At 41.9% G+C, this 14,936-nt stretch overlaps 1 protein-coding gene across 8 annotated transcripts in view; it reads left to right on the forward strand.

Moving 5' to 3' along the window:
• The window catches only part of gria4b (glutamate receptor, ionotropic, AMPA 4b), a 142,227-nt gene that overhangs the window by 72,092 nt on the left and 55,199 nt on the right, over positions 1-14,936 (forward strand). For all 8 annotated transcript variants that reach the window (XM_034293242.1, XM_034293240.1, XM_034293238.1 and 5 more), the window contains exon 3: positions 4,385-4,624. In XM_034293242.1, the coding sequence (XP_034149133.1) occupies positions 4,385-4,624 (240 nt within the window). The remainder of the gene's footprint in view (positions 1-4,384; positions 4,625-14,936) is intronic.

Here is a 14,936-nt window from a genome sequence, read left to right on the forward strand (position 1 = left end):
AGAGCTTTTCTGACAAGGCTCTAAAATCAAGCAGATCATACCAGGTCGACATCTATATCTGCCGTTAGAGGCAATGCGGAGACCAATCATGGTTCTATTGGCATGGTGCACGGGGATGTAAACTGTAAACTCTTTCAGCCAAATATGCTAAGTTCTTGTGGAACAATGCATCAAACGTGGCCTTCACAGCCAATCAGAAATGCATTGGAAATTCCTGGCGTGATAGCCATTGGCTAAATTGATGTAGTGGAAAACATCTCCCACTACACCCTCCCCTGTACATCTTTTGCACCACTGTATATATTCCGCCAGCTCAATGTTCAACCACATGGACATTTTCAGAGAGGTTTTCTTAATGCATAGCTGCCATGAGTGTGTGTATTGAATACAGTAATAGTAATAAAGGTTATTTTTAATGGCGATCAACATAGATGTACATTGGCTGCATTTAGAGAGCTAAGTGAAGGTGTGTGTCTGTTTAATTACTGAACAGCTGTATTAAGTAGTTTGCCTTATTCTTGACCCCTAGGTCGACTACACCTTTTCTTCACACGTGCTCACAAACACACATAAACACATTTTAAATGCAATATTTCAATCCACATGTTACGATCAAAAGGATTCAGATAATTGAATGGTCATTAATGCCTTAAAATCTATGGGTACTCAAAGCTTTCTTATTCATTCCGGCCACAATTACTTGATTTAGACAGGCCTGCACTGTCAGCCTCTGAGCTGAGACTCCCAAATATCAGAATTTCCCCTCTGCACTAATACTCAAGTCTGTTCTGGCCTATTTTATTACCTTGTCAGCCAACATCGGCTCCATGTAGTGGTGGAATTGGGAAGCCCTCACCTTGACCTCCCTCTAACAGAACAATGTCTGGCGTATTTGTCACCCTACAAAACACACTTTCATCAGGGTCAAAACAGGCTCATCTGACAGCAGTATGTTTGTAAATGTGTGCTTTTGGTGGAACTACTTACCTCACACTGGTATCTATCAGGTTGACAAGGGGGTCTTTTGGTAAGACTACCTATCTCACACTAGTATCTATCAGGTTGTCAAGGCGGTCATGTCTGGCTATGTAATTATACATCCGGCCACCATTTAGGCTTTTTATATCCACTGTACATAGACAACAGACGCCATAACATTTTACACATTTCCAAACTGATCCCTCCATCAGCCCTACTCTCTATGCATTAATAAATGGGAAGGTGCAGGTAAATTCACGGTGAACAGGCAGTGAGGGGAAGAAGTATTTGATCCCCTGCTGATTTTGAGTGTTTCCCCACTGACAAAGAAATGATCAGTCTATAATTTTAATGGTAGGTTTATTTGAACAGCTGGAGACAAAATAACAAAAAGATCCAGAAAAATGCATGTCAAAGATTTTATAAATGGATTTGCATTTTAATAAGTGAAATAGGTATTTGATTCCCTCTCAATCAGAAAGATTTCTGGCACCCAGGTGTCTTTTATATAGGTAACGAGCTGAGATTAGGAGCACACTCTTAAAGGGAGTGCTCCTAATCTCAGCTTGTTACCTGTATAAAAGACACCTGTCCACAGAAGCAGTCAATCAGATTCAAAACTCTCCACCATGGCCAATGCCAAAGAGCTGTCCAAAGATGTGAGGGACAAGATTGTAGACCTACACAAGGCTGGATTGGGCTACAAGACCATCGCCAAGCAGCTTGGTGAGAAGGTGACAACAGTTGGTGTGATTATTCGCAAATGGAAGAAACACAAAAGAACTGTCAATCTCACTCGGTCTGGGGATCCATGCAAGATCTCACCTTGTGGAGTTGCAATGATCATGAGAACAGTGAGGAATCAGCCCAGAACTACACAGGAGGATCGTGTCAATGATTTCAAGGCAGCTGGGACCATAGTCACCAAGAAACATCATCCCCACCGTCAAACATGGAGGTGGAAACATTATGCTTTGGGGGTGTTTTTCTGCTAAGGGAAAAGGACAACTTTACCGCATCAATGGGACGATGGATGGGGCCATGTACCGTCAAATCTTGGGTGAGAACCTCCTTCCCTCAGCCAGGGCATTGAAAATGGGTCGTGGATGAGTATTCCAGCATGACAATGTCCCAAAACACACGACCAAGGCAAAAAAGGAGTGGCTAAAGAAGAAGCAAATTAAGGTCCTGGAGTGGCCTAGCCAGTCTCCGGACCTTAATCCCATAAGAAAATCTGTTGAAGGAGTTGTAGGTTTGAGTTGCCAAACGTCAGCCTCTAAACCTTAATGACTTGGAGAAGATCTGCAAAGAGGACTGGGACAAAATCCCTGCTGAGATGTCTGCAAACCTGGTGGCCAACTACAAGAAACGTCTTACCTATGTGATTACCAACAAGGGTTTTGCCACCAAATACTAAGTAATGTTTTGCAGAGGGGTTGAATACTTATTTCATTAAAATGCAAATCAATGTATAACATTTTTGACATGCGTTTTTCTGGATAATCTTTTTTATTATTCTGTCTCTCACTTTTCAAATAAACCTACAATTAAAATTATAGACTGATAATTTCTTTGTCAGTGGGCAAATTTACAAAATCAGCAGGGGATCAAATACTTTTCTCCCTCACTGTAAATTAAACACTGTGCAAACCTAGACTTATATTACTATATATTTATTTACAGGAGCAAACTGGAAGTAGATTGCATAGTGTAATCTGTGATACTGTGACAAAATGTGAAACAACAGCAGCACAAACCTACAGTAGCAACAAGAAAAATGGAATGGAATAGTAGAATCACTTTGATAATGTCTTTTCCCTGTGTGCTTTTAGTTCATTTGGTAGTGGCCAGATGTGAGGAAGTCAGTGTAGCTGCTCATTATGGTGTTTTTATAAGCACACACCACAAAGCACAAGCCGTTATAGCATTGGATTAACCAGAAAATGTTACTGCATTTTGCATGTAAATAATTTTATATTAAAGCCAGTATTTTGATTGTCTACTGGAGGTTATTTACTATCAGAATAAAACTGCTGGTTTGGGAGGAGCGGGAGAAACGGAGAACAGAAAAAGTTTGAGAAAGACAGTCAGACAGACTCCTTAAACTAGGTAGGACCAGAGTTGGGTAGGTTACATTTTGAATGTAATCAGTTACAGTTACATGTTACCTGTCCACATTTGTACTTTTTAATTACTCAAATTCAGTAGCGTAATTTGATTACTTTCATATTAAGAGGCATCAGAAAACAAATAGAAATAGCCTGTAAGTTGAACACCTTTTGCGGGATCAACCAATGTTAGAGTTTACATAGTTGGCCAAAAACGTAATTAGCATTTTACCTTACGGGTTTTGAACAGCGCCTTTGGAAAGGGCTTCTAAACCATTGCTTTCTACTTCAATATGATTGGGGAACATCTCTACATTACATGCTAAAGGTCTGTCAGATATTCAGAGTTCCAATTAATCAAAAAACCTTCAATCTTCCAGAATCTGTCTGTTTATCTGAACATAACACAAAATCGAAAGATGTGTTAGCCTTTTCTGTTATTTGTTTTATTGCTGTTTTTGATTTCTTCAAAACATTGTTGAAAAATAAATGCCAATTTCTATTGACATTGTTGTATATAAAAATCAAGTTATCCCTTTTCGCACGTACACTAAATCTGATGTAGCCTGGTGTTTTGCTCCACAACATTGTTAAAACGTTGCAGAAACCCCAGGCATTCAAATGCACATTTGCAATCGTGAACATCTGCACACAAACACGTTTTACTTGCGCGAACGTAACCTGTGATTATTAGGGCCACCAGCAATGTTTTTTCAAAACACAAATGTAAGAAAAGAAATGTGATCTGCACTCTTCGCTTAAAGTCAATGTGGTCAACAGGCAATGATAACCATTGGATGCAATATTCTGAGATGCAAAGCAAGCAGAATCATATGGCCTACCTGTATGGACGTTGTATGGAGTTGAGGTGGTTGCGTCAAATGCAAATCATCATCCTTGGCTGAGCCCTTCCAAACACACCTTTTATTATTTTGTTTTTAAAACATTAAATAAAAAAATCAAACACGCAACATGTCATAATTATTTCGCGCACCTATTCTTTCCAAAAGTAATCACTATTTCTTTTCAAAAGCATCTGTAATCCAATGGCAATATTTATATTGGTAACTGAACGGATTAGTTACTGTTTACATGTAACTTGTAATCAGTTACTCCTCAACTCAGACTAGGGTCTGTTCCTTCCCATTATTATGTAACCTTAGAAGGAGAAAGGAGTGTACTTGGGGATGTTCGGCAGAGGTTGTGGACATCTGGATGGATCAGTCAACTATCTGCCTTGTGTCAGTAACGTCTCTCCCTCTTTCCCTCTCACTTTCTCTGCCCTTCCTCCTCGCCAGTCTGCTCCCAGTACTCGCGGGGTGTCTTCGCCATCTTCGGCCTGTATGACAAGCGCTCGGTGCACACGCTGACGTCATTCTGCGGGGCGCTGCACATCTCCCTCATCACGCCCAGCTTTCCCACCGAGGGAGAGAGCCAGTTCACTCTGCAGCTCCGGCCTTCGATCCGCGGGGCGCTGCTGTCGCTGCTTGACCACTACGACTGGAACAAGTTTGTCTTCCTCTACGACACAGACAGGGGTGAGTACTCAAACACGCGTTAAATAATGTGCACTGTTAAGATCACTGAGTTAGAAAGTCAACTCTCTGCGTATAATTACATCATATTACCTTAACATGTCTCATATATGTATTATTAAGTAACAATATACCGGATTTATTTTCCAGTAGCTCAAAGGATCAAAGTCTTACTTGTCGCACGTACGTTGATACAGTCACACTGGGGATGCAATCCACATTAACTTGGCTGGCGGGGCCAAATTTTCTCTGGGCTCCAGGAGTACATCTGAGAAGAGTGAATAATGGAAACTGAAGTCTTGGTCATTCACACGTTATTTAAATATGTCAATTGAGTACCAATTGAAATTTTCATTCATAACCCAGCAAAAAAGCATGCAATAGCCAGAGGACAACACAGAGAACAAATGACCCGTGTCACCCCTCTGTGGAACTCAAATAACTGCACAGTGACCTGTGTCACCTCTCTGTGGAACACCAGCCTGCTTCTGTGACAAGCAGAAACAGTGGCACCCAGATCAGATATACTGCAAGTGCTAAAGACGGCTATACCGAGCATTATGCTATGTATGTGATCGGCATGTGGTCCATGAAAATGTATGATCATTGTGATGTGTCTCCATACACATGCATTCAGGACACCACAGCAACAACAGTCTTTACAAATAGATGGTCTAGAATGGGACACAAAGCTGAGTGGGTGCAGGGAACTCTCCTGTCAGGTGTAACCAGAGTGTAATGAAACCGGGGACATGGTGCGGCCCAAATAAACCCTTATTCTCTATTGAGTCACCAGTCAGAAGTGGTGGACTTTAAAGGGCATACGGTGCCATTTGGGTCTAGAAACTGGAGATGACGGGTATTCTCCTCCGATGGGGTGTCTTTCCAGGAAGCTCCTAGTCCAGCTGTGATATTAAAAGAAAATAGTTTCATCATTTCTCTCTCTCTTATTCTGTCTGTCATCTCTCTCTGTTTTTCTGTCTCCATCAAATCTCTCCCTCTGTTTATATCATCCCTCACCGTCTCTCTCTCTCTGTGTCTCGCGGTCTCTGAGGACTGGGCAGAGATCCTGAGGTTCCTCTTCCGCTAATGAGCAATGCTGGAGCCAAGAAACACACTGCATCCCTCTCTCTCTCTGTCGTTCTCAAGCTTCTCTTTCCTTTCCACCCCTTTCTCTCATTCCGTCCCCTTGCACACATCGATAATGGCTCTGCTTGTTTAATCAGAGGTTTTAAGTCTGAAGGAATTTAGCTACACTATAATGTTCATATTAGTTAAATATGATGTACATTTCCCTTAATTAACATTGTTAAATGTCAGACTTGGAGTGCTGGAATAGAATCTCTTCAAACATTTTGAACATAATGCATTAGATAACCTGGAAGAGGGAAACTGTACCTTGATCAACAATGTCTGAGAAATGTATGAATATATATATATATATATATATGAACCTGTATTTATAGTCATGCTGAAGACATATAGGATTTGTAACTGTAAAGTGACAATCCTGAATTTATTGTTTGGCATTGGGCTGGAAAATGTATCCACTCTCGATAAATACAAGGGCACGCTACGAAAGCAATCCATGAGATTGCCATTATGAGTCTAAGCATTTCTTTAAGCGATACATTGAAACTGTGCTTTCGATCAGATTTTAATTTTTTGCAGCCAGGGCATTCGAAAACCACTCCGGATCTACTAAAACTCCTCACTCAACCGGCAGATAAAAACAATTGCCTTGCTGGTAAAAACAATAAAAACAATTGCCTTAAGTTGTTAAGTTGGTCAGGACCCAAATTCATAACAACAGAATACATTTAACAGAAACACTTAACAATAGTGAGTTTGTCCCTGATTGAGAAGGAGAGGCTGAAAACCTGAAGTATTTACTCATGCCAGCACTGGAGTAATCTACCCCTGGTCTACAAGGAGGATAGCTGTTCCTGGTGTTGATATTGACTGCAGCCTGCTGATTGGTCCTGCGTAACAACACGCCCATGTGTGGGTATTGCTTAGGTGTAGCTATGCAGAATGCTACTGTTGTAACTACTGTTGTCTCTGCCATTTCGATCCCTGAACCAGCTGCTTGTGTCTCTATTAAAGGCGTAAACATAGGCTGTTGTAGCACAGTGAGAAAATACTACTGATTCCCCAATGTCTGCATGAGCCCAGCAGTTGTCAAGCTATCCTCAACCTGCTGAGAGAAGTGACATGTCCCACACTCTGGTGGAATTGAGTTCCATCCAATATTTCAACCCAATACATTTTCCTCGTGTCTGTCTTTACATTGTCTGCATCCTGTCTCATTCCTGCAGACCATGTTGGGTTACAATGATGTCATTATATCCATTTACATGCTAATTTGGGAAAATAATAACTGGTTATTAGTTTCCTATTAATGATCTGATTAGGCCTAGAACATGGTCCTGTTCCAGCAGTGCTCTACCGTCCAGTCCATTCCTGTCCTTAATGCTTTAACTGCAGATCAGTGGAGATGTATTTTTTCAGGGGGGCACTCAGCATGGGAAGTACTGAATCTCTCCATAAGCATTTTCGACCAAAACAAAGTAGCTACTTCGTCTCCTTGTTGTAATGGAGTGGAAAAGCGTCCTGTAAGTAGAATATCATAGCTGTGAGATGAGCTGTCATCTTTGAAATTCCTTGCACTTATTCATTCACCATCCACTACTCTTTCTTTTCAATGCTCTCCTACTGTTTTTTTATTTCCATGTTATTAAACTCTATGTTGTTGTTTTTGTATTTGTTTATTTGACTTTTGTGTTGCTTTTACTTTAAAAAAATGTAGGAATGTAGTTTGTTCATTACATCTTAAAGGAAAGCATTTTGATTCTTGCCACAACAGAGAAACCTAAAATATACAGCTCTGGAAAAACTTAAGAAACCACGGCAAAATTATCAGTTTCTCTGGTTTTACATTTCATGGGTATGTGTTTGAGTAAAATGAACAGTTTTTTTTTATTCTACTGACAACATTACTCCCAACTCCCAAATAAAAATATTGTCATTTAGAGTATTTATTTGTAGAAAATAACAACTGGTCAAAATAACAAAAAAAAATATTCATTGTTTTCAGACCTCAAATAATCCAGAAAACAAAGAAAACAAATTCATATTCAACTAGAAGATACACATGTTCCAATATTTGGTGGAATAACCCTGATTTTTAATCACAGCTTTCATGCATCTTGGCCTGCTGTTGGGTGACTTTATACCACTCCTGGTACAAAGATTCAAGTAGCTCGGCTTTGTTTGATGGCTTGTGACCATCCATCTTCCTCTTGATCAAATTCCAGAGGTTTTCAATGGGGTTCAGGTCTGGAGATTGGGCTGGCCATGACAGGGTCTTGATTTGATGGTCCTCCATCCACACCTTGACTGACCTGGCTGTGTGGCATGGAGCACTGTCCTGCTGAAAAAAACAACTCTCAGAGTTGGAGAACTCTCAGAGCAGAAGGAAGAAGGAGTTCTTCCAGGATAACTTTGTACTTTGCTTGAGTCATGTGTCCATCACAAAGACAAATCTGCCCGATTCCAGCCTTGCTGAAGCATCCCCAGATCATCATCGATCCTCCAACAAATTTCACAGTGGGTGCGAGACACTGTGGCTTGTAGGCCTATCCAGGTCTCTGTCTAACCATTAAACAACCAGGTGTTGGGCAAAGCTGAAAATTTGACTCGTCAGATAAGATGACCTTACTCCATTGCTCAACGGTCCATGCACTTCACCTCAGCTGCTGTTTGCCATTCTTTTTGTAGGTCGCTTGATGTCATCCTACGTTTTTTTTGTGACATTCGAATGAGTTGACGGTCATGTCGGTCAGTGGACAGTCGTTTCTGCCCTCTGCCAGTCTGTAGCTTAATTGTCCCCAATGTTTGTTGCTTGACCTTGTTCTTAAGAACCCTCGTCTTTTTCAGGACGGAAGCCACCTGACACTCACTGTGACCGTCTGCCAGTAAAGCCAGAATTGAACCCTTCTTTTCCTTCCTCAAAGCTTTTCTTTTCAACTCTTGCCATGCTGAATAGTACTTTTTTGTTCAAATTACCTTTGAGGTACTACTTGCACTGTTTTTGCCATCCAGTTGGTCCTAGGATAGTGATGACCACAGCAGTGGTTTTTATCCTTTTCCTCGTTAAATTAGATTTGGTTCAGGTAATCACCTAATCAGTACCTCATTAAGTAAAATGAGGTGTGCCTGTGTTGGAATTTTACAGAGAAAAATTAAGAGTGGTCTCTTAATTTTTTCCAGAGCTGTATATACAGTTAGTCATCGGCTTATGACCTATGCGACCTACGTTTGCACGGACGCACAACCATCTTGCATGCCAACCAGCGTGGTACCGTGTGGGAGGCTGGGCAGGAGGCTGCGCTTTCGATAGATACTGCCGCAAGCAAGCATAGTAAGAGAAACCTTAAACATGGCTACGGGGGACTTGAATATACTAATTATTATTATACTTATTAAGTTATTATTCCTCGGCCAATTTACGGCCAAATTGTCTTCCGACCGCTAGGTCTGAATTTATCCCGGTTGTAAGTTGACGACTACCTACATATACACTCACCTAAATTATTATTAAGAACACCATACTAATACTGTGTTTGACCCCCTTTTGCCTTCAGAACTGCCTTAATTCTACGTGGCATTCATTCAACAAGGTGCTGAAAGCATTCTTCAGAAATGTTGGCCCATATTGATAGGATAGCATCTTGCAGTTGATGGAGATTTGTGGGATGCACATCCAGGGCACGAAGCTCCCGTTCCACCACATCCCAAAGATGCTCTATTGGGTTGAGATTTGGTGACTGTGGGGGCCATTTCAGTACAGTGGACTCATTGTCATGTTCAAGAAACCAATTTGAAATGATTCGAGCTTTGTGACATGGTGCATTATCCTGCTGGAAGTAGCCATCAGAGGATGGGTACATGGTGCTCATAAAGGTCAGAAACAATGCTCAGGTAGGCCGTGGGGCCTAAAGGGTGTCAAGAAAACATCCCCCACACCATTACATCACCACCACCAGCCTGCACAGTGGTAACAGGGCATGATGGATCCATGTTCTCATTCTGTTTACGTCAAATTCTGACTCTACCATCTGAATGTCTCAACAGAAATCGAGACTCATCAGACCAGGCAACATTCTTCCAGTCTTCAACTGTCCAATGTTGGTGAGCTCGTGCAAATTGTAGCCTCTTTTTCCTATTTGTAGTGGAGATGCGTGGTACCCGGTGGGGTCTTCTGCTGTTGTAGCCCATCCGCCTCAAGGTTGTGCGTGTTGTGGCTTCACAAATGCTTTGCTGCATACCTCGGTTGTAACGAGTGGTTATTTCAGTCAAAGTTGCTCTTCTATCAGCTTGAATCAGTCGGCCCATTCTCCTCTGACCTCTAGCATCAACAAGGCATTTTCGCCCACAGGACTGCCGCATAATGGATGTTTTTCCCTTTTCACACCATTCTTTGTAAACCCTAGAAATGGTTGCGCGCGAAAATCCCAGTAACTGAGCAGATTGTGAAATACTCAGACCGGCCCATCTGGCACCAACAACCATGCCATGCTCAAAATATATCACCTTTCTTTCCCATTCTGACATTCAGTTTGGAGTTCAGGAGATTGTCTTCACCAGGACCACACCCCTAAATGCATTGAAGCAACTGCCATGTGATTGGTTGATTAGATAATTGCATTAATGAGAAATTGAACAGGTGTTCCTAATAATTCTTTAGGTGAGTGTATATTTAAATATATGGCCAAATGTAACTGGACACCCGGCCAGCACACCTATATGATCTGGTTGGACATCCCATTCCAAAACCATGGGCATTAATATGGAGTTGGCCACCCCTTTACAGCTATAACAGCCGCCAATCTTCTGGGAAGGTTTTGGAGTGTCTCAGAGGGAATTTGTGCCCATTCAGCCAAAGAGCATTTGTGAGCTCAGGCACTGATGTTGGACGAGAAAGCCTGGCTCGCAGTCACTGTTCCAAACATCCCAAAGGTGTTCAATGAGGTTGTGGTCAGGGCTCTGTGCAGGCTGCTCAAGTTCCTCTACACAAGCCTTGTTGAACCATGTCTTTATGGACCCGCTTTGTGCATCGGGGCACAGTCATGCTGGAACAGGCAAGGGCCTTCTCCAAACTGTTGTCATAAAGTTGGAAGCACCCCATTGTCCTGTAGCATTAAGATGACTCTTCACAGGAAGTAAGGGGCCTATCCCAAACCCTGAAACACAGTCCCAGACCAATATCCCTCCTTCACCAAACTTCACAGTTGGCACTATGCATTGCTGTAGGTAGCGTTCTCCTGGCATCCGTCAAACCCAGATTCATCCATCAGACTGCCAGATAGTTAAGCGTGATTCATCATTCCAGAGAACACGTTTCCACTGCCCCAGAATCCAGTGGCGGTGTGCTTTAAAAAACTCCAGCCGACGCTTGGCATTGCACATGTTTATGTGAGGCTTGCGTACCAGGCCATGGAAACCCATTTCGTGAAGCTCCCATGAACAGATACTGTGCTGATGTTGCTTCCAGAGGCAGTTTGGAAATTTGTGGTGAGTGATACAACAGATGATAGACAATTTCTACGCATTATGATCTTCACAGAGTGGCCTCTGTGAGTTTGTTTGGTCTACCACTTCATGGCTGGGCTGTTGTTGCTCCTAAATGCTTCCACTCCAGAATAATAGCACTTTCATTTGACCAGGGCAGATCTAGTAGGGCAGGATTTTCAGTGACTTGTGGCACAAGTTGCATCCTATGACACTGCCACGTTTAAAGTCACAGAGGTCTTCATTAAAGACCCATTGTACTGCCAGTGTTAGTCTATAGAGATTTCATGGCTATGTGCTAGATTTTATGCACCTGTGAGTTGTTGGTGTTTTTGAAACACCTTAACTTACTAATTAGTAGGGGTGTCCACATACCTTTGGACATACAGTTAGGTCTGGAAATAATGGGACACTGACACAGGCTTTGTTATTTTGGTTGTTTACCAAAATATGTTGAAGTTACAGTTAAATAATGTGGGCTTAAAGTGCCATCTCCCAGCTTTAATTTGAGGGCATTCACATCCAAATTGGAGGAACGGTTTAGAAATGAAAGCTCTTTAATTTGTAGCCCCCTCTTTTTTCAAGGGACCAACAGTAATTGGAAAATTGACTAAAAAGCTGTTTTACGGAAAGGTGGAAACATTTCGTAGATATTTATATTCAATACCTTGAATTAAAGCTGAAAGTCTGCCATTCAATTCCATCTCAGTTGTTTCATTTCAAATCCATTGTGGTGGTGTACAGAGCCAAAATAGAAAATTGTGTCAGTGTCCAAATATTTCCAGACCTATCTGTATATGCTAATCTAGCTCTCAATCTCAATGAATAATATTATTCATTAGTATTTACATATGCAGCACAGTATATAATCATTTAGCACATGGCTAGTATCCTGATTTCATGCATTTTAAAAAGATAAAGTTAGTAAATCACGTGTTCGCTATCAGACTCATCTGTTTTTAAAAAGGTTTCTGCTAGTCGAAATAGAAAACTATTTTCGACTAGTAATTACTCAAGCCATTATTAGAGGAAAAGCACAAAAATGTGGATGTTAGAATTTTGTATGGTTTGCAGCCCACGGAACAACTGGGCAAAGGTGCGTGCATTTTCCAACCCCCCACAACGTAGGCTACTCTGTATCAAAGTAGTCGTTTCTTAATGCTAAATTGCTACGAATTCATATCAAAATATGCAAAGCTTGTGCAGAAGTAGATCAAATCTACTAGTTGCCTTGTTGATCTTATCGATCCCCATTAGCGCTTCTTCTAACTACGGTAGCTAGGGCTAGCCTGTAGTTAAAGTGTAGCATGTTAGGCAACTGTCTGCAGAATTGACAAGAAAAAAGCTAAGACCACTAAAGCAACGCTGTATCTTACTACCTCACGCTAGTGATTAATCGTTTAGAAAGAGAAGTTTATTAGTTCAACCTGAGTCATTGATGGGATTATGGTCTGTTGAACACTTGTATGTAGCAACTAAAATATTGCTGCTGTGCTGGCGCCACGCACCGTTGTGTCCCTAGCTACTCCCATTATACTGGATCACTGGTGCAGTGTGTGTTGGGCCAGCCGAATGAAGAGGAGTGAAGGGCTCTTGCCTTGTAAACGAAAGGCCCAGTGGGGTGTGAAGGCTCTCTCTCTCTCTCTCTCTCTCTCTCTCTCTCTCTCTCTCTCTCTCTCTCTCAAACACACACACACATATAAAAAAACACAACCACATACATGCTTTCATTCTCCCTCTCCATCTGTCTCTTTCTACACAGTGTCTCCAGGTCAGGATAAACGAGGAGCATCTCTACCTGGACTCTGTCCAGCCCCTCAACATCTCTATCCACCTTTCCAGTTTACTGCAGTAGACCAGAGCTCAGTCAGTCAGTCATTCCCCTCATTCCACATGAACACCGCCTCCTAGTGGCAGTGAATGGCCGGACGCAATGAGGAGCACGGGGGATAGTAGGGAATGAAGGCAGTACTCTGTGCAGGCAGGCAGAAAGCCCTAACTCTGACGCTGATTGTGGCAGGGTGCTGCTCCTCACAGAGCCCTGGGCCACAGATTTATCAGCAGCTAATCAGGGGTGGGCAGGCAGAGAGGACGGAGCGGAGAAAGGCAGGCAGGAAACCCGGCCTTACCACTTGTCTCTGGTTGGCGGGGCTGGTGTCTGAGGCCTGAGGTCTGTGATTGGAATAGAAAATGATAGGATTATGTATTATTAGAAAGAAATTGCTGTTGCTGCAGAACGCTTTTAGGTGTTCGCCGTAGGCCGCTCCAGGGGGATAACATGTTTGTGCGTGTGTGTTTGTATGCGTGTGTGTGTGGTTGTGTGTGTGTGTGTGAGAGCGCGTTTTTCTGTGCCTCATCTATACTGTATGAGCCTAAAAGGCTGCACTCAGGTTATTTGTTCACAGGCTCATTACGGGTTCTGCTTTCATCTCCTGTGTGTAATTGCAGTGATATCACTGACAGGAGATATTCTGCACCTGACTCTCTGACTGAAACACTGGGCCTTAGAGACAGATGGGCCACTACTGCCAATTGTCATTAAATTTGTCCAGAAATGGGCAGTATTTCTGTTATATGTAATAATTATATATGTTTAAAGGTATTTTGTCTTTCGCATTTCACTGGCCTGAACTAGAGTCCATATTATATAATATTTTGTACGATAACTGAAAGGGCTGTATCTTGTTTTTTCCTATAACTACGCATGTTGTTGATCATAGATGTACTTGCGAATGTATTAGCTTATCAAATTTCTTTAGTATTTCTTTTAGAGTATTCTATTTTGGTAATTGACTTTGTATTGTAATTTGTAAACCTTTGGATATGTCTATATTATAGGACCATAGCCAGGAGTAAGTCTGCTTACAGGCTTAAGGATATACAAACCTACTATGCATTATTAAAAAAGTCTAAATCTATGCTCTCTCTCCTGTCTCTCTAAAAGTGTCTGCTAAATTACCAAAACGTCAGATGCTATCCTAAGGGTTATGTTTGACTAGGCTCTAAATGGCAAAAACAGATTTAAAACCGGGAGGTACTTACATCGACCTGGCCAGTAACAAATACTCATTTTGTCTTTTCCTTTGCAAAAGGTTTTAAAATGCTTTTCTTTCCATGCCCTAATGAACTTCCCTGACAACTCATCCTGAATGTAATTCTACTACTTTATTGATCGCTCCGTACATTCACTGTGAAGAAGGGCTTGTACTATAGGTGTAGCCATTTGCCAGAACAATGTGGATAAGAGGATTAGATTACTAATGAACAAAGCCAGAGGTGGCCACTTTGAAACCACCAGGATTCCTGCATGAAATGGATATTTAGATATTTTGTTGTCAGTGTGGTGTATTCATTTCTGCAAAACAATGTTTGATAGTGGATAAATTAAAAAGGAACACTGACAAATCCAGATAGTTTTAACCATGTTTCAGTTGGTGTCAGTTTTCTTCCATTTCAATGCCATCCTCCTTGTTCCACTGACAGAAATGAACAGACAGACCCTTTAATGGGGTTCACAGGGAAATAGAGAGTGAGACAAGGGGGTTGGGTTCACAGAAGTAGACACTCAAGCACAGGTTAATCTACTAATTGGGAGCAGAGGGAGGAAGGTTGCCAGATTGCGATAGCCACCAGGAGGGGCCGTTTAAGAGGGACATCTGTTCCTTTTGGAGAGGAGAGAAGAGTCACTGGGGGGGGGTTCCTCTGACTTCCTCTCATCCCTGTATCAGACTAGCTGATGTAC

The sequence above is a fragment of the Esox lucius genome, chromosome 7 (assembly GCF_011004845.1).
Source record: "Esox lucius isolate fEsoLuc1 chromosome 7, fEsoLuc1.pri, whole genome shotgun sequence".
Classification (NCBI taxonomy): Eukaryota; Metazoa; Chordata; class Actinopteri; order Esociformes; family Esocidae; genus Esox; species Esox lucius.